Below are 19,685 nucleotides of genomic sequence, written 5' to 3' on the forward strand. Positions count from 1 at the left end.
GAACTCCAAATTTTTGTTAGAGTAGAGAAGTATAGGAACGCTACTCAACTTAGGGAGCGGAAGAGGGTCTTAAGGGAAAAAGAGAGGAAGAAAGACTTCGGAAGACTGAATAATACTGTAAATAAATATTTCAATTATCTTTAGCAAAGTTCCCACAGACTTTTGTAAACTGCTTTCCCTGACTTTGTCTAGCAAAGGTTTACCTATTTCCCTGACAAAAGTTTGTTTAATTTTCCCACTTTTTCCTAGCCCCATTAGTTTACTTAGATACCTACACTAAAGGTACGGCACTAACTTCCTATAAAATGAGTCGGCCTAGAAAACACGCGTCACCAAATATATTTATTTTTTAATTGGTTTACGCTATACGAAAGTATATGTGAAAATACACAGTTCTTCAGCTGTTGAAGAGTTTCACGGTCCAACTCCAAAGATTGTCATTAGATCCTGACAATATTTATACGGAACCTCTTTGAAACTAAAAAAGAATAATAAAAATACGTACATTTGTGCTTAGGTTATGAGAGAACACGTATATAATAAAGTTAGTTAATTACGATATTAACACCATCAACCGTTGAGGAGTTTCATGGTCTGGTTCTGATGACTTTTTAATGAAATTTATATGAAACCACCGCGAGAACATACTTTTTGAAATAAAAAATAATTCAACAAAATAGGAACCTATATCAAAATTATGAGCGAGCGTACATACAATTATGGTATGAACACTGCCAGCCATTGAGAATTCTATGGTTAGATCCTCACGAAATTTATGTAGAGCAACTGGAAAAGAATACTTTTTCAAACAACAACAAAAAAAGAACCATTAAAATCGATGCACCTGTGCCGAAGACTTATGCTTGAAGATACGCACAACCAGTGGCGGCGATTGGACGTTAAAAGTGGGGGGGGCAAAACATGATCTGAATATTTGTATATCAGTGTTAGTTTCACTGGTAGTTTCTAACACTTTGTTTGACGAAAGGTTGTATAACTAATAGGATACTATCTTTTTCTGTTAAAATACCGTACATCATATTTTATATTTTATTAAGTAAATTGACAAAAGCAACACAAGTAGGTGCTCTTAAACAACGAAGATGTAAGAAGAGATTTGATTCCTTCTTATGAACATCTTAAAATTCTGTCTGGAAAATTGTGTGATCAGATTACCGGTAGCTATTTAATAACAAATTTGCAAAACAAATAAATAGAAACGATAATATTAATCATAGTAATAAATAATGAGGCTTGTTTTGAAAAAAGTTATAATGAACACTTTTTATTTTTAATTCCACACATGCTTCTAAACGTATGTTATTACTCTTAGAAAGACAGTAAATACTACAAGCACATGTACAAAATTTAAAGAAGTACTTTTGCAGCTTCCCGAAGCATGTTAAAGTGAAATTAAAATCTTTCAGTTTTACGTTCCACTGTTATGCCTGTTAGGCTAATTAAGACGGTGATGATGAAAAATGAATGAAACGGTGGAGTAAAGAAAGTGGGAGTAAATGGGATAACCCCAAGAAAACCCACGCACACGGTGATTGTCCACTAGAAAGTTCACTTGGCTTGAGCGGAATCGAACCAAGGACCTCACGCACCAGAAATGAACGCTCTACCACTGAGCCACCAAGGCCCTTCCCAAATATGTTCGTTGCCATTAGGTGCAGTTTTCACTTTCTTGGAATACATCAAAACGTAGAGTCACTCCACACTCCAGTTATGCAAAATAATCCTAAAATCTAGATTTTATGTTGAATTCACTAAATTTAATTGTATATACACTCGCACACCCCTAAACGTATCACTTCACTTATATATTACCCTGCAAAAGAGTGGAAAAGGTACAAGTTGTTTCTTATTACTATCTTTTTAATCAATATTCCTTAATATTAGAAAGAAGGAAAGACATATTAGAAACTGTCAGCTTTGTGCAATTAAAGAATGACTTTATGAAAGACTTTTTCTTTTGTAAAATGTTCTCTCAATTAGCTTCATCGAGCCGACTAACATAGTAAGAAGAAATGAAAGTACTCTGGAATTGCGCTCCAATAGATTAATTTTTGGGCCATTTTCCGTGGCAATCACAACGCAATTCTTGTACCTTTCTTAACTCCACGGAAGGACAACTAATACATGCTAACGCAACAGCAAATATTATATGGCATAATTTTTTTCTATGAACCAGTAATACATACAATAATTTTACATTTCCAAATGAAACTAGATATATACATTAATGGGTCACTTCAAAAAAGTGGGGGGGCAACTGCCCCCCTTTTCCCCCCCTAATCGCCGCCCATGCGCACAACACACATATATATAAACGGATTAAATTGAGAAGCTGATTTTTTTTTTTTTTAAGTCGGTTAGAAAAGACGTACGTATCTCAGATCAGCGGGTCAGAGACGTCACACTCTGTCTACATTTAGGAATTCAAGATGCTGTAGCTTAACTCACTTCAGAGTTAAGAACCTAACCACAAATCATGGCACAACACACCTTGATATAACTTAGTCAATCTGTACCTTATTATTCTATATTGCTGTATTGCATGATCTCTAAATCCTAAATAACTTTATTACTCCAAAGAGGATTTCTCAGGTCTGCGGGATCTTGTTTGGTCATACATAAATCTAAAGCCCGCTGGTCTAGTGGCCAGCAGGCGTGCCTTTGGCGCACGTGATTCCGGGTTCCATTTCTGGTGAAAAAGAACTAAAATTTGAATGCGTTACGATGGTCCGGATTCTACCTTCAACCGTAAGTTCACGTCTCATACAACCTGGGTTCTGAAAAGAACGCTAAACTTCATAATCAACAGCAACAAATACTTATATCACAGAAACATGTAAATAATAAATGAGTTGGATATCGGTTTTAAAAGTGAGGGGGCTCAAGCAGTACAAGACTAGCATTGAGAGAGATTACAACTTAATATTCCTGTCTTTGAATCAGTTGCCTAAATACCGTAGAAGAGGAAATTATACTTTTAAGTATTTGTTGCAGTGTATAATATATTTAAGGTTTTCTTATATTATTGATTAGTTAACTATTTTTAACGGTGCTAATGCACAGGTGCACAACTCTACCAATACTGTATGCAGCACATATGAAACGTGACGTGCTACTGCAAGCTACCTCTAGTGCATTGAACACACACGCTTGTTGTTATGTGCATTAAGGAAACCTACATGGAATAATAGACTGACTTTTCACTGTTGTCATGAAAGAAGATCCTCATGTAAGCCCTGAAAGATCCTTGTGGAATTTCGCGAGGTAAAGCCAACTCTCTGCAAGATACAAAAACGTTCAGGCAACAACTAATAGAAACACTATTCAACGATTGAAAGGTCAAAACGATTGTCATAATTAGAACTCATTTGTATTTCCTATGTTAAAGAAAATAATTTTATGCAGTTTGGGGAGGCTGAATAATGGAGAAACAGTTTCGAATAGTCATGTTTTCTAAAGTAGGTAACAACCACTTATCCTGGATTTTTTGCCATTTTCTGTTGAGTGTTTCCAAAGTCCCAAACCCATTCTTTTTTCTTAGAGTTCTATGTCTGGTACCGTTGTTCCAAGCAGTCATAAAAATGTAGCAGAAAGGAAGACGTGAAATGTTCACGGATTACCCGTTCAGTCTCAATGCTAAAAATTCTTTCCGGTTATGAATCGCTAACTAACACAGTATAAGTTATTTTGAAATATTAAAGATATGATAGCAAGTCCGTGTTGTAACAATTTGGCAACATACTACACACACATTTTATTCCTGTTCTAATTGCGTTAATATTGAAATTATTGATCACTTGATAGCAAATGGGTTACCCCGTACACATTCTTATACATTTTGATACGCAAGTACATATTCGATTAATTATTTAGTACAGTGAAACCTCAGAATAACGGACACCAATGGGACATGCATTTTTGTCCGTTACTGAGAGGTGTCCATCACAGAGAGGTTACAGAAATATAACTTCTCACAACGGTAATTGTATGCAGTAATATACAGTAAATAAATTATGTATGAGCGTAAATACGTAAAATCCAATATGAAAATACTCTATTCAGTACATATTTGAATTACTGGGAGGGATGAAGGAGAAATTGATTTCTGTTAAATAATATTTATTAGGAAATAAATAATTAAGGAAAGCGTTTTTCATTTATTTCAAATTCTCGGAATCTTCTCAAAAGTTGCGTTAGGAACCAGTTAACCGGCTAAACTCTTTTGTTTAGCGAAAAAGGCATGCTTTTTCCTCTACAAGGGTCTTCTAATGAGGTCTACAAACTTATTAGCAAGTGTACTCTGAGAATTCTCAGTACGGTTGCGGAAGAAACATTTGAGTGTGTGTGTGTGTGTTTGTGTAGTGGCACGGTATCTTCGTTGGCGGAATGGATGAAAAGGCAAGTTATGTTTATTGACCCAGCCCCAATCACAAAGAATATCCTCTTAGAGAAAGTGAAAAAGGAAGCCGGGAAAACTCCAACCCAGACTTGTTCAAGTATCAAGTAAAAGAAAAATGTTGCTTTTCCAAAAATAGTAAGAGAGAAAACATTGCTCGTTGAAAATGTTTGTTGGGTTTGTTATCTATGAAATTGTGATGCAAGGTCCAGAGGAAAAGGGACTAAATTTGTTAGGGAAGGGAAGATAGTTCGCATAGAATTCTTGGCCATACGACCCTGCGTGAGTGTTATCGTGTATTGAAGGCTTTCTAGGATTTCGACTAGAAAGGAGTTTATTGTGGGCAGAAAGAAAAGAAGAATTTCAAGTTCAGCTTGAAGCTGTTCTGTTTAATTGGTTCACTTGGTCCAGACTCATGATAGATACACTTGTAGGGAAAATACTTTTCTGTCTACTATAATATATCGCAGAACCGAGAATAATTCTTGTCCGTTATGAAGAGGTTATTGAAACGATTGGGGGAAAACAGGACTGTCTGAGAGTGTCCGTAAAAGGGAGGGTTTTGTTCCGTAAGAGAACATATATTTTTGCCGGGACAAAAAACTGTCCGTATTATAGAGGTTTCACTGTATAAGTAGGATTAGGAATTAGATTTTCTGGGCTGTCGACATCTAAGGTCATTTAGCCCGTCACGTATATGAGGGATGAAAGGGAAGGAAGGAAGGAAGGAAGTGGCCTGAGATCATTATGTTAGGTATCATCCCGGCATTTGCCTGGTATGAGTGAGGGAAAGCCAAGAAAAACCTCATTCAATATGGCTGTTATATTTTTTCGACCGGGAATCGAACGCAGAACTACTCGCACCAAAGGCGAGAGCGTTAGCGACTATGTCACGAGGGGGCACTACTTAGTGTAAGTAAGTGTATTCGTATATATACACAGGATGTTAATGAGCTCCGTATCATAAATTTAGGAGGCGCTTCCTTCTATCAAATTAATGAAAAAAGTTCTAATGAACACTGGTCTGAAAACTCCTTCTTTCAGAGTTATAAACAGCCGAAAGGGCGAAACGCCATGGTTTTAGATTTCTCGCGAACAATTCAATGAAATGAAATGAAATTTTTGAGATTTACGTCCCACGGTTATGCCGGTTAGGCTAAAGGAGATGAGAGATGAATGAAATGATGGAATGAAGAAAGTGGGAGGAAACGGGAGAACCCCGAGAAAACCCACGCACACGGTGTTTCTCCACCACAAAGTTCACTTGTTGGGAGCAGGGTTTGAATCCGGGACCTCAAGCACCATAGGTGAACGCTCTACCACTGAGCCACCGTGACCCCGCGAACAGTTCAAGGAATTACATAAGAAGTAATATGCGCTCTATTTAAATATCCATCTTTCACAATCCTTTGATACTGGTGTAACGAAGTAAGGGATACTGGTATAAAGTACGTTAGGTATGAGATACATTTTTAAATATGAATACTACTTATTGTAGCTTTGGAACTTTTTGTATAAAATGAAAGACAAATTCTGACCAAAGCATATACATATCTAATAAATAATAGTGTTACACATTATATCTTCACAGACACATTATATCTTCTGAAGTGTTCTGATGAAGGCAAAGATACTCTGTCGAAACTGTAATTATATTATTTACTAAATAGTAAAGGCTTTGGTCACAATTTGTCTTTCATTTTATACTTTTAGATACTAACTGAATACTCGTTGCGTGTGTACAAACAGATTGTAAAACATGAATATTCAGACAGAATGCTTACTAGTTCCTGTGTACTTTCCTGAACCGCTTACGAAAGGTCTCATAATTTTCAAGCCAGGGCGTTTTAAAAAGGTAATGTTTCGGGTTTTGGGTGGTTTATAACAATGAAAGAAGTTTTCAGACGCATATTCCTTAAGAGCTTTTTTCTTTAATTTGATAGAAGGGATCAACTCCTAAATTTAATTTCGTAACACCGCTAAATTTATGAGAACGGAAATGTAAGTCAGGGTATGAGATTACTTTAAAATACTAATCGAGTACTCGTTGTAAATGGTTTTGCTGATCATTTATGATAAGGAGTGCATTAATATATCGTCGGCGGCAATTCAAAACCTGCTATGTGCATTTTGCAGGAGAAGCGAAAAACAGTATCCTGGTTAGCTTTTTGGCTTTATAAAAGTGATGTTATAAGTAATATTTGATGCTGCACGTAACTGGTACCTTCTCAAGTTACTTGAAAAGGTATCAAGTTACGTGCAGCATCAAATATTACTTATAACATCACTTTTATAAAGCCAAAAAGCTAACCAGGATACTGTTTTTCGCTTCTCCTGCAAAATGCACATAGCAGGTTTTGAATTGCCGCCGACGATATATATATATATATATATATATATATATATATATATATATATATGTCCTATTGATTTTTCTTTCATAACTATTCTATTGTCAATCCTTACACAACCCTGTTTATCATCCGTTCCGTCGTGATATAGTACTCATAACTCTTTAGATTCAATCTTTGATGTTAGCCTGTCTTCTAAGATATTCCTCTTTGAAGAGATTTACAAGCATATTGTAATGTGAGATGTGAGATTTTAAGTGAAACTATTCAACACTTGTTTCATGGGATAAATTAATAGAGTGCCTTTCAAGAATAAATGAATCAGATGAATCAAACCAGTCGTTACTTGTAATTAAGGGTCTAGTAATAAATCTTTACTTCTCGTGAGATCGACGAAGCAGTGAGTTTGGTCAAAGGAAAGATGACTGACCGTTCCTATTCATCAAATGGCGCTGGCATTGCGGGGTCACCCAGCATCGTGAGAACAATTGGGGAGGCAGTTTAGAGAAAGAAGTACCGAATCCCCATCTGGAAAACCAGCATTCACGGCAAGGGAAATAGATGTGCTGACCCCACATCATCCCAAAGGCATGAGTGCCACAAACTCGCCGATAGGTCAAAGCCTCCTACGGGCTGTTGCACCAAGAGTTCAGTTTCGCTTAATAGATCTTTCTATTGCTTCATTATACGAGGAGTGTTTAATAAAGACTGGCATTGCTATCTCACGGCTCTTAATGGTAGCTCTGTGCAATTTCTAGACAACAAAATGAACTACGTTCTTGCATCAGAAACTTCTATAAGTCTTGTAACTACAACGTAGTCTGTCAACCTATGGCAGCTGGCGAAAGTGCGTATGTGCCTCGAAATGTTAAGATACATGATTGCCACGAGCAGCGCTTAGCCATTAAATTTTCTGTGCTTTTGAACCATGTTAGAAGAACCCACAGACTTTTGCTCTGAGTTCATGTTCTTTCATTAAGTGTGTTTTAGTGGTGCACAGCATTTGAAAATGATTGTAGAGCTGTGAGTTGCACTAATTATAGCATAGGAAGAAAACGATCAATATTGCGTCTGTTATTGTTCGCATTGATCCATGTATCAGTATTCGACAGATTGAAGAGATGTTAACAATATGAATTTTGTGCGATCATTTGCATGTATCTAGCGTGTTGCGGGATGGGTACTGAAACTGCTTACTCCTAAGGAACAACAGAATGGTGTGGATGTGTCCCGCTACAGGAAGATGCATGGCAGCATTAGGGAGAACTTTTCTGTACACTCTATGGTCAAAAGGAACCTTAAGAGATGTTAGTTCGACAACGAAATTCAAGAAGTGAAAGAACTGAAGGTAAATTTGAAATGATTGCGCGTATTCTAGGAGTGGTAGAGTAGGTAGGACGAGTGCCTTAATTTTAAAGGGGTCTAAAGCTATGAAGACGTAATATGTAGTAGTAAATTGGTGACACCAATAGTGCCAGTCTTTATGAACACCCCTTGCATATACTAATTTTTGTTATTGTACAGTCAGGACAAAAATTCTTTCCGTTTGATGAAATTACTTTCATAAATAACTTCAGAATGGAAGGACAATTTGAGTACTGTTTTCAGTAAATTAAAAAGAATAGAATTTTCTATACGTTCCAGCCATTCCACCGTTATTCCTAAAATAAATTTTACTAAACAGAAAGAACTTTTGTCGCTGATTGTACCAATAATCATAATGTTTTTACAATAATAACCAAACTTGTGAGCAACTAAATAAAACGATACATAGAATCAAAGTATAATGAAATTATGTAAAGTAATATATTTAAAAAAGACATTAAAAACATTCTAAAAGAAAAAAAATCTGCTATTAAAAACAGGAGTATTGGAATTTCCCTTCCACATTTTACAAACATGGATTACATTCTATTACATTATTGCCTATCATAGGAAAGGTATTAAAAAATAAATAGAAGTATATAAAAGAATACAAAATTGTACTGTATCTAATTCTTAGCTTAGCATTAATCCTAACTTTAAATATAGGGTAAATTCCGATTTTGTTCCATATTTAAAACATGATAGGTAACACAAATCTTGCAAATATATTTTTTAAAAATCTTATATTTGCAATGAGAAAAAACAGAAAGGCTATTACTCACCGCAAAAAATATGTAGCAGAATTTTTTTCTTCATGCAACAGGTAGCGCTTTCGGAAGATGCAACTTTCTTCTTCAGCATGTGGTAGACTTCAGAAACGGATAAAAAACATGAAGGAAGGTTAAAAAATGGTTAAAAGGTTAGGATATGTAAAAAACAAATCTTCTGTCAAACATTAAAACACACGGGAATAGAAACTCATTGCTGTTCACTGTTTTCTGTTCTTGCTTTCCAAATGGTGAAAGTTGTAGTAAAAAGATTACTCCAAATAATAATTTATTTCTCCTTTATCCAGGTTAAGTGAGGGCCTTTCTTTGTGAATCATATTATATTATATATTATATTATAGTATTAAGAATCATCCTGGATAAAGGAAAAATAAATATTATTTGGGGTAATCTTTTCACTACATACTTTCACCATTTGGAAAGCAAGAACAGAAAACAGTGAACAGCAGTGTACAATGTCAGTGAGTTTCTATTCCCGTGTGTTTTAATGTTTGACAGAAGATTTGTTTTTTTTTACATATCCTAACTTTTTAACCATATTTTAACCATCCTTTATGTTTTTTTTATCATTTTTTGAAGTCTACCATAGGCTGATGAAGGAAGTAGCAGCTTCCGAAAGCGCTTCTTGTTGCACGTAGAAGAAAATTCTGTTACATATTTTTTGCGGTGAGTAATAGCCTTTCTGCTTTTTCTCATTGAATATAATCACCGCTCGCAATATTGTGATACTTATATTTGCAGTTTTCAAACATCAGAAGATGCATAACAAATATGGTAAATTAGAAGAGAGTTCGGAAATTAAAGAAACTCATTAGATTATATATGGGATTGTGTCCGAAATAATAGTAACTGAAGTAAGCAATAACTACCACTAGAAAACTTGAAAGTAACAAGAATTTTAGGAATGATCCAAAAAATCCATCAAAAGATTGCGATTTTGGCCAATAATTAGTTTTTGGATCAGGGACAATACAAATTTTGAACGACCCCTAAATCGAGTTTTCGTATTTTTTACGGAATAAGCACATCATACTGAGTTAACTGATAGTTTGGGTTTGGCTACACTGTATGTAGTTCTCCGGATATAAAACGTAAAAAGATTAAAATATATCCAAAAAAAGTTACTGGAAATTTTTGTCCAGCTTTAAAAGAAACTGTATATTTATAAAATATGGCGGTACGTGCATTATTGTTTTAAATCTAGTGGAAAACTGTTATTTATTTATTCTTTGAAATGGAGTTTATATTATAACTAAGAGCAACGAATACACTAACCTTTCGTGAGTCATTATTTGTTTTATTAGTAAAGTCATCTGATATTTTACCCATTGTGATTATTCGATTATGATAATATTCGAGACTTTACTAAAGATTTACCTATATTATATCCATATGATGTCCCAAGGGAGAACTAGGGTATTTCAGCAACAAGATCACTCTTAAAATATTTTTCTTCTAATTTTTTAGTGACAAAAACGTTACACATATTTGAGTGAATGTCTGATCTCTCAAGGAAACGTATACTTGCATTCTACAAGGTGTTCAAAACGTAATCAAAACCTATGAAGTTTTCGTTTCTCATCTTTCCAGGAACACTGACCACCGGATCTGAATAGATACTACACGGATTTTGCTACGGAGTATACGAGGAGGAACCCAAAAGAAACTGGATTGAAAGCATGCGGCTGTTCCTAGGGTAGCAGAGAGTTCTTCCGCTAGGTGGGTCAAATAGAGACCTTCCCAAATCAGTTGCCCAAGTGGTGTCTGCGAAGAAGTTTAATGTTTGATCATAGTGTTGTTTCTCAACTATTCTTGTTTGCCGCATGCGAAATCGTTATAGCAGATTTAATGGAACAGAGAATGTGCTTCTTGATTGAAAAATCGCAAACGGAAGCTTACTAAATGCTCCAACAGGCTTTCAAGAAGGGTACAATGAACCTCACACAGGTTTTCGAGTGATTTGGGCACTTATAACGTCGTGAGATGAATGCTGGAAATCATGTTCCTTCTCGGCACTCTTCACCATCTCGAAACGACGATAATATTGTAAAACTCATATAAAAAAAATGAACGAGGATAATCGTTTCATGATTGAAGAAATTTCAGAAAAGACAGGAGTGACATGGAGCTTATGCCAGCGGATTTTGACTGAGGATTTCCAAATGAAACGTGTTGCCGCTAAGTTCTTTCCTCGTCTGTTCACACAGGATGAAGAAAATATTCGTCTGAATTCAGTCAGGAACTGAAAAGATCAAGCTGAAAGTGATCTAAATTTTTTGACCAACCTTATTACAAGTGATGAGAGTTGCTGTTACGGATATGACCCTGAAAATAAACAAGGGTCTACCCAGTTGAAGACCCCTGACTTAAAAAAAGGTCGAATGTTAAAACAGTTTTTTTCTTATATTTGTGGAATTGTGGACTAAGAATTTGTCCCCTTATTTTTATTTAGAAGTTTTAAAACGTTTGCGGGAGGATTGCGGAGGAGACGCCCGGAAATCTGGCGATCAGGTGACTGTTTTTTTTTTTTTTTTTCATCATTACAACATCCACGCACACAGGGCCTCGTCTGTGAACCGCTATTCGGGCTCTCAGGGGTGGGCAACTGTTCCCTACTCTCAGTATTCGCCAGACTTACCTCCATGTGACTTTTTATTCTGTTCCCGAGAATAAATATATATACATAATGGGAGCGTTTTGATGATGTAAAGGCAGTGAAAAGCATCGCTGAGGGCACTGGACGATATCAAAGTTCCAGAGTTCCAGAGGTGCTTCAAACAGTGGGAAAGAAGATGGGAGAAATGAATCGCATTTAATGGAGAGTACTTTGAAGGAGACTAAAAGAATGAAAAACCTTTTGCCCCCTTCCCGTATTTATTGTTAGCAGCACATTCGCTTCGAAAGTTATGCAAGAACGCTGAGGGCCTATAGTTGCGTCCAACTTATAGAACACACTGAATTCTAAATACTCTAGCAAACCAGTATACGTAATGGCTCAGGATGGATTGGTAATCTGTCCAGTCACAGAACATTGGCAAGGAACAGACATGAACCTGTCATCCGGACATCCAAATCAAACCTAGTCTATTCGATAAACATAACAAAGATATGTTCATGCACACACGCGCACACACATGAAAAGTGGCATGGATAAAAGCACAATCTAAATGTACCTCAAAAAATATTACAGGGACTAAGAAATGTGTGTACCAAGTTTTGTATTGATAGACGGAATAGATACGAGGGAAAAACTTGTATATCCATACACCCTTTCCTCTCATATCTATTCCGTCTATCAATACAAAACTTGGTACATACATTTCTTAGATCCTATAGTATATTTTGAGATACATTTAGGTTGTGTGCTTTCATCCGGGGCCACTCCAGAGGGCTCCAAAGTTGATGGGAAGGATTTCTGGAGGGAATTTTTTTCCGATATTTTCCTAATTTTCCCTGTTCAAATACGTTATGAGTTTCAATACACAGCACCTCTGGAAAGCTTGTTTCATGCTGAAGAGAATAAACTATAAACCATGGCTTTCCAATGAACAGTGTTGATGCAATAGCTATTTCATTGCGAGTCTACGATTTTCTTTATACTAACAGGGTTAATGGGCCCCAAGGACTTACTCCGTTGTCCATGGCATCTAACTTTTTGTGTATGGACATGTGTTTGTTATGTTTATCGAGTGGACTAGATTTGATTTGGATGTCCGGATACACGTTCATGTCCATTCCTTGTGAGTTGAACTAAGGAGAGGGGAAAAAAAAAGAGCGATGAAAAAAGGAAAACGGTAAATGACAGAGGTGTTGTATTTAACGGTATCAAAGTATAGTGGTTACAAAATTAGTACTACAAATTATTACTTTATAATAATTGTTCATCACCTGAGTGTTACACAGTAATCACGCTCTGCGCAAATACAAACTATGACTATTCGAAGAATAGCTGCGTTCTACATGCTACACGGTAGTCAAATTGTTCGAAACAAATCCTGCGCTCAGTGGCTATGAAAACTTCTAGAAACGAAAATGTTACGGACGTATCGAACGTAAACAAAGGAAAAGTTGACTGACATGAGTTGCACACGGTGCGAGTTTCAACAAGTTACTGTGACGCTTTGAACTGTAGTCCCGGCTATTAATTATCACTTACAATACGGACTTCCACAAGTCTTTGAAATTTTATTCGTATATAATTAGTGCTGTCCAACAGCTACAGCCTGATTCACTGATTCCTTAACACCAGATGAGACATAACTGGATGACTGGTACTGGTCTGATGAGGTGTGGCTCCCTCTCCATGGATACATCATTTCTCATTAATTCTCGAATATGAAGGCCAAATGGGCTTTGTTGTAGGTAAACACACTATGTGGGTTTTCTCGAGGTTTTCCCGTTTCCCCCCCACTTTTTTCATTCCTTATCATTATCACCGTCTGCCTCAGCGTCAGTGCAGAATCACGGGATGTTAAACCCACAGTAAAAAATAAATAAATAATATTTTTTAAAAAATCTCGTATATGAACGTGTGAAACTAATACGAAATGCACTGAACCCCTCTGCATTCAAAGAAACTTGCAAAGGGTGTTTCAGAACATGAATAATTATATCCACTTTTGCGAAATACAGATTGTAACTGGGGGCCATAGGGGACGTAGTTTATTGATATATTTTTTTTATTATTAAAATCCTCTCCGATCTCACGTATTACTCATTGTTGACAAACAGTATTAACACCTTGCGTTTCAATGACATCCATATGGATATCATAAAATATTCCGTTGCTAAGTAGCAGTGACATCTATGGGGGTGTCATGGAAATCTATCCTTTATTCAAGGTCGTAATAAGCCTGGAGATGATGAAATTTCTTAGTGGATGTAAGGCACGAGTTAGTTCTACTATTTCTCCTTAGGTGACAGCACCTTACTGACACAAAATAAATTTAGTCTCAGTAGATGGCAGACCTAAGGGAGCCATATGTTTGTTTATCGTCAAAACAAACACGTGTGTGTCATAATTGAACACATGTGTCGCCAATTGTTTGTCGCCAAACCAATTGGCAACTTCGATATCGTATTTCGAGAACAGAAAAAGAAAAAGGAAAAAAGATTTGCCTTTGATCTCCGGCTAGTGTTGCCAACCTGAAGCAGCATAAAGTCCCTTCAGAACATCAAAATTTCCCTTTTTCAGTCCAAATGTTCCACAATGCATTAAAAAAAAATTAGTAATGTGAATGCTATCCTCGCACTTGCACAATAACTATGCCCTATATATAATGGTCTAGACAGTCTTAACAATAAATGAAAATCTGGTATTACAGAACGCAAGGGGTTATTATTAATTTCAGATCATTTCAGATTTAATGTATGAATTCCTCAAGGACCAGGAAGAGATTGAAATCTATTTGTACCACTATTTTGAAAAAGAGAACTGAATTTCAAAATTATAATTTTTCTAAATATTTTAAAAGAAGAAAGTGTGTAAAGCAAAAACTTTCAAATTATGGATATTCATGAAAAGTGAAGCCATTTATAAAAACTGAACTTACAAACTTACAAAATTTTCAGCTCAGTCTAGGTCTTGGGCATAGATTCTTAGGTTTTCTTCAGTAAAAGCTAGGATATGTGAAGGATCTACGTCCTTGTCAATTACTGAGATAGACTGCTATCAGTACATTCAATATTACTGGACAATAAGCTAAGAATATTGAATGCAAACTGGTACTTACTTACCACTGCAAAAATATTTCATTATACTGAAAACAACTATAGTTTATTAAGAATGGCATGTGGACATTCCGAGAATGATTTTAATATGGTGTCATTTAAATCTTAAGATTCAATGTTTAGTATTTAGAGTGTTGATTTACTTCAAACGAGTTGTGTATAATTACACCTTAATTTTTGTAGTTACGTTGACACCAGTGGAGGACTTCTGATATCGGATTCTTTCAAATTTCACAAGCTAATATACAGTTACTAGAATGGGGTATACAAGTAACCGAAGCAGATTTATTCACGAGGAAGAATTTGGACCTAATCAGAACTAATGAAGACAGTTGCACTTTCGAAACAGTTTGCAGTGTTAAGTACGTATTGAGTTGTATTGAATAGCTGAGAAATGTACTATTTACAATCTTTGACTTTTAAGCTAGGACTAGTTTCTTACCTGATAGGTGAGGAAGACAAGTTCCGTTTGGATTTCTTGCTGAGGGCAGGACTTGCTGGACTGCTGTGAGATGTTCTCGAAGTCGGCGACGGTGGAGGCAAAGGCCTTGGGAAGCCCATTCCATCCGAAGGGTTCACAATCATCGTCCTCCCGAAGTCTCTGTCCCTTGCCCTGGGGGATTCGTCACCGTTGCTAATCTGGGAGGTGTTGAGAAGTTGAATCGCTGTATTGATCTCGTCCTTCTCGATGAGAGAGAAGTGGTCTTTGGAGGAACCAGCTGCCTTATTCACACTCGAATCACTCACGCACTTCATTGCACTCTCGTCCGCAGTCGCCCTCACTAAACGATTACACGTCATCTTTTCTCGCTTCTTTGACGGAGATTTTTTCGTAGTTAAAGTCTGGACGCCATCCAACTTTGGAAAAATATCACTGGAATCTAAACTACGGCTTTTACCACTTTGCTTCAATTTCGGTTTCGGTCGGTCTTTTTTCTTGTGAACAAGCACTAACCGCTTTGGCGACTCCTTTAGAAAAGCAACGTCACTCGGAACCATCTGAGCATCCACTAAGTCAAGATAGCCAACACTGCAACTGCGAACCATGGACTCGGACAAACGACTTGCGTTCCCCACAGTTTTACAAATACTTCTGTCTGCCGAAGTGAGTTCCGTATCTTCGTCTATATATCGAATCTCATCCGGCTTCCCTCCCCACTTAGCCGCCGCCACCTGGTTACCACTTTGATTGGAAAACTGCTTCCCGTGGTGACGCTCTTTCTTTTTGGTGCTGTTCTTTGGACTGATAAGAGGAGCGAGATCGGGGTCAATACCATTCATCACGTGCATCTTATTGTCAACAGACTTCACCATCGACCTCACCATCATTGGACTCTCAACGCCATTATGCTCTGCAGCAGCGTCACCCACCGTTAGGCCTTCTGTTCGTTCCACGTGCGCCCAGTTCACAAGCGACGACTTCAGCCGCTGAACGTTGGTCGCGTAGTCCGTCGGCATTGGCTTGTCTGACATGGTGGAGGGAGAGTGGTCACACGGAGCGATGTTGTACTTGGCGGAATGAGGCAAACCACTGTCACAACAACACAGAAGGGAGAGCGTGTGTCGTGGGCACTGCGGGGCGTTCAGGCACGACACAGGACAGCCTGCTTCATGATTGGCCATGCGAAGCGATTCTCGGAAACTCACCATCTCCGGGTTCACCGTTAGATCCACATATGGGAACTCGTCCATGTCGTCGTATGTTTCTGGTTTAGCCAGAGTAGGGAGGTTTTCCAGCATGATTGGAGTCTCTGGTCCATATGGTTGGCTGGCTTTTGGGTGAGGAAACCTTTTTCCTGCAACACCTGTCTGATTCCTCGGGGACATCGGGGCGATAGGTGCTATGTCAGTCTGAAGCCCTGGCGGAATACTTCTGTCATCGGTGAATACTGAAACAATAAGCGTTTGCAATTAATCATAATTATGTAACGAATTAACTCTAATCATCTAACATCCTCAAAGCAAACACGGAGCTATTCGAGAACTATATTTTAGCTTTGTTAACTCCTAATTAAAATAAATAAAACTGGACAAAATACTGCAGTTTAATACATATACCCATCATTAAAATGTGTTCCAGTTTCAGTATTACAATAATGTCTTCATCAGTCACATAGGCCTGATCTATCTTGTCCTGAGAAAAAGCCAATCTTGCCAATCAATGAGATCCCCCAAAAATTCCTCACTTACAATGCACATACACTTTGTGTGAAATGAACACAACCTAATAATGCAAAAAATCAATATATGGAAATACAATAAATTAAAACGGAAGAAAAACATACTTAATGTAATAATAGAAAATTTAATAAAAATGTGTAGTGAAGACGATGATGGAATGACACAGTTTAACAAATGACTTCTTCCACGGTAATGATTTGTTCCGAATTTGATCTGTATGACTTGAAAGCCATGTTTGTTTATAAGTAAAAAGAAGACAAACAAAAGTCAAATCATATACGTAAAATACAACGAATCTAATGTCAACCTGATACGTTAAATACAATAATTCACAAGTAGATCCAATATAACTATCAGCAATTTCCGTACTTTACAGGTTGTTATCATATATATAAAGGGAAAAAAAAAGAAGAAACCAAAGGAATAACCAACATTAAGTTACGTCCACTACTTTCAAAAATGAATTATGTTATTCCTCGTGACTAGAAGTAAAGAGTTGGTACAACGGCTTTAGATGAAAGAAAACAATCAAAGACAACATGGACTTAAGTAGCATGTTATTTGATCTTTTCTATTGTTTCCTGCATTTTTCTTATCTATTTCAAAACAAAAATCTTAAGTACCTTTTTTGCTAATTGTACATGTAAAAGAAGATAACCATTTAAGTCATGTAGTTTGTTCTTTTATGTGCGTGCGTTCAGATTCTTTGCTCTAAATAAATTACTCGCATATTGAAACCTGAAATCATACTTAAAGAGCACATTATTACATTTGATGTGAGGGTTATTTCGTAAGTTGAGTACTGTACTAAAGCAGCCAAACGCTGCAGCAACGAAGATTACTATAGGCGTTTAAAGGCCACAGGAGGGCGCTTTAACAGAGTTCTCATTTATTTGGCAAGCAGGAAATCTCTGACTTTTTGAGGTTTTCTAGGTCACGATTTACAAATTTCCAGGTCTATATGCGAGGAGTGATCAGAGAGTAAGGTTACAAAGCCTACAGTGAAACGTGTATATATATTATTTCATACAACCAATACAGCCAACGGACAGCACACAAAGTAGATTATTTTTTGACAGTCTCCATATCGGCTGAGGAACTTATCGCATTGCAGGATGACTTTACGATTTCCTACTGTCCTTGCGTGTTCAGCCATGTTCTCACGAAGTGTTTCACTTCTTCGTACAGCAGAATATCGTGCACAATGTGACTAACGCTTTTGAACGACATTTTCAATTCTGCCATCAGATGCCACCGTGCTGTCCTGAATCAGCTTCTTCACACGAGTTTTTCAAATCTGTTGATGCCGTGCTGGGTCGGCCACTGCGGTCCTCATCGGTGACGTTGTCTCTACTAGCAGCGAACTTTCGACACTATTCTGCGACATGCTGACGATACATTACAGTCTCTCCACGTGGCGGTGGATTTCAGCTGCGGTTACATGTTTCGCACACAGAAATCGAATAACTGAGCGAACTTCTTCGTGAGATTTGTTTTCCAAACAAGTCGTCATTTGTGTTTACTTACAACTAGTGTCGTAGGTGGTGAGTGGCTGAAACTCTCCACAGTTGCCAACTCCATGTACTAAAATTACCACACACTCCTCATTTCTCTATAACAGACGAAACTCCGGAAATATTGGCCTTGAAACCTTAGTTTCTGAACGAAATAAAGATTAGAACGGATTGACAAGCTTAAATAGAAACACATTGGCAATGCTACGATAGATTCTCTTTTGCTCTTAACTAAAGATTAAAAAAAAATGAAGTTATTATCAGAAGTTTCAACCCAGGAAGGAAAAATTAAGTCGTTCCTACCTTCTTCCTCATCTTCTGAAAACAGATTTGGATTAAAATTTGGATCGGGTTCGGGCAAAATATCATCCCTCAGCTCGGCCACCACCAGAGTCATCTGGCGAGGCTGTAGATGCAACAAAGAGGTCTTGTACGTGACCTGAAATGAAACCAAAAAGATACAAGGAAATTAGAAAAAGCTGTACACCTATTTCATATCTAGAATAATGTCAATGCAGCCTCACAAGCAAAGAATAACTGTGTTGGAACACTCTACAATCAACATTTCTGAAGTAACTTCCCCTCTAATGTTAAACTTTCTTAACATCAGCAACTAAATAATATATTGACAAACTCTGATGGTGAATCAATGCATTAAAACAGCAACTAAACAAATTCTACTTTCATGAAATATGTCAATGATGAACATAGTATAATTACGTACATTGATAATCGTAAAAGGGAAGTTTTATAGCGTAGCTCAGGGATGTAATGGAGGGTATACGCGGGTATACGGCGTATATCCACCTCTAATTTTTGGAGACTATCGTATAGCCACCTAAAATTTAGGAAGTATGCGAGTATACGCTACATTCGATCCATAGTATATTCGCTTCATTGAAACAAACAACTGCTTTTCATGTACTGTATTTCAAACAAAAAATCTCACTAAACAGCTGGTCGTCAGGCTGTTGTCGCGAATAATTCTAAATTCTTTTAAAATGTTTGCGTTTAGGGGGCGTGAGATCGACCGAGAATCCTTTCTATAATGGAAAACAGCACTCTAATCCTGCAGTGTTTCTTTCCTCAAGATGTCACATGCGTTGTCCCTACCTTCTGAAAGCTGACCTCTAGTATTATAATAAAATAAAGCCAATTGTTTTCAAATGTTTTTTCTTGGAAACTCTTAGAAACTATTTTGTTTGTAAAGATCAGTGGAAGATAGAATTGAGTGGTGGGGTGTAGGGCCTATATTCATGTGGTGACAATTAAGTTGTTCTGTTTTGACATAGCAATGACCACACTCTTCGATCCAAATTCAAAGTCTGCTGATCGGATA

The 19,685-nt window shown here is 37.0% G+C and overlaps 1 protein-coding gene across 2 annotated transcripts in view; it reads right to left on the bottom strand.

Moving 5' to 3' along the window:
• The window catches only part of Tusp (WD40 superfamily protein Tusp), a 320,891-nt gene that overhangs the window by 33,795 nt on the left and 267,411 nt on the right, over positions 1–19,685 (bottom strand). For both annotated transcript variants that reach the window (XM_081732680.1, XM_081732675.1), the window contains exons 11-12: positions 18,650–18,785; positions 15,094–16,540 (exon numbers count right to left, since the gene is read on the bottom strand). In XM_081732680.1, the coding sequence (XP_081588806.1) occupies positions 15,094–16,540; positions 18,650–18,785 (1,583 nt within the window). The remainder of the gene's footprint in view (positions 1–15,093; positions 16,541–18,649; positions 18,786–19,685) is intronic.

Source organism: Thermobia domestica, chromosome 1, assembly GCF_964235325.1.
Source record: "Thermobia domestica chromosome 1, izTheDome1.hap1.1, whole genome shotgun sequence".
In the NCBI taxonomy this organism is placed as follows: domain Eukaryota; kingdom Metazoa; phylum Arthropoda; class Insecta; order Zygentoma; family Lepismatidae; genus Thermobia; species Thermobia domestica.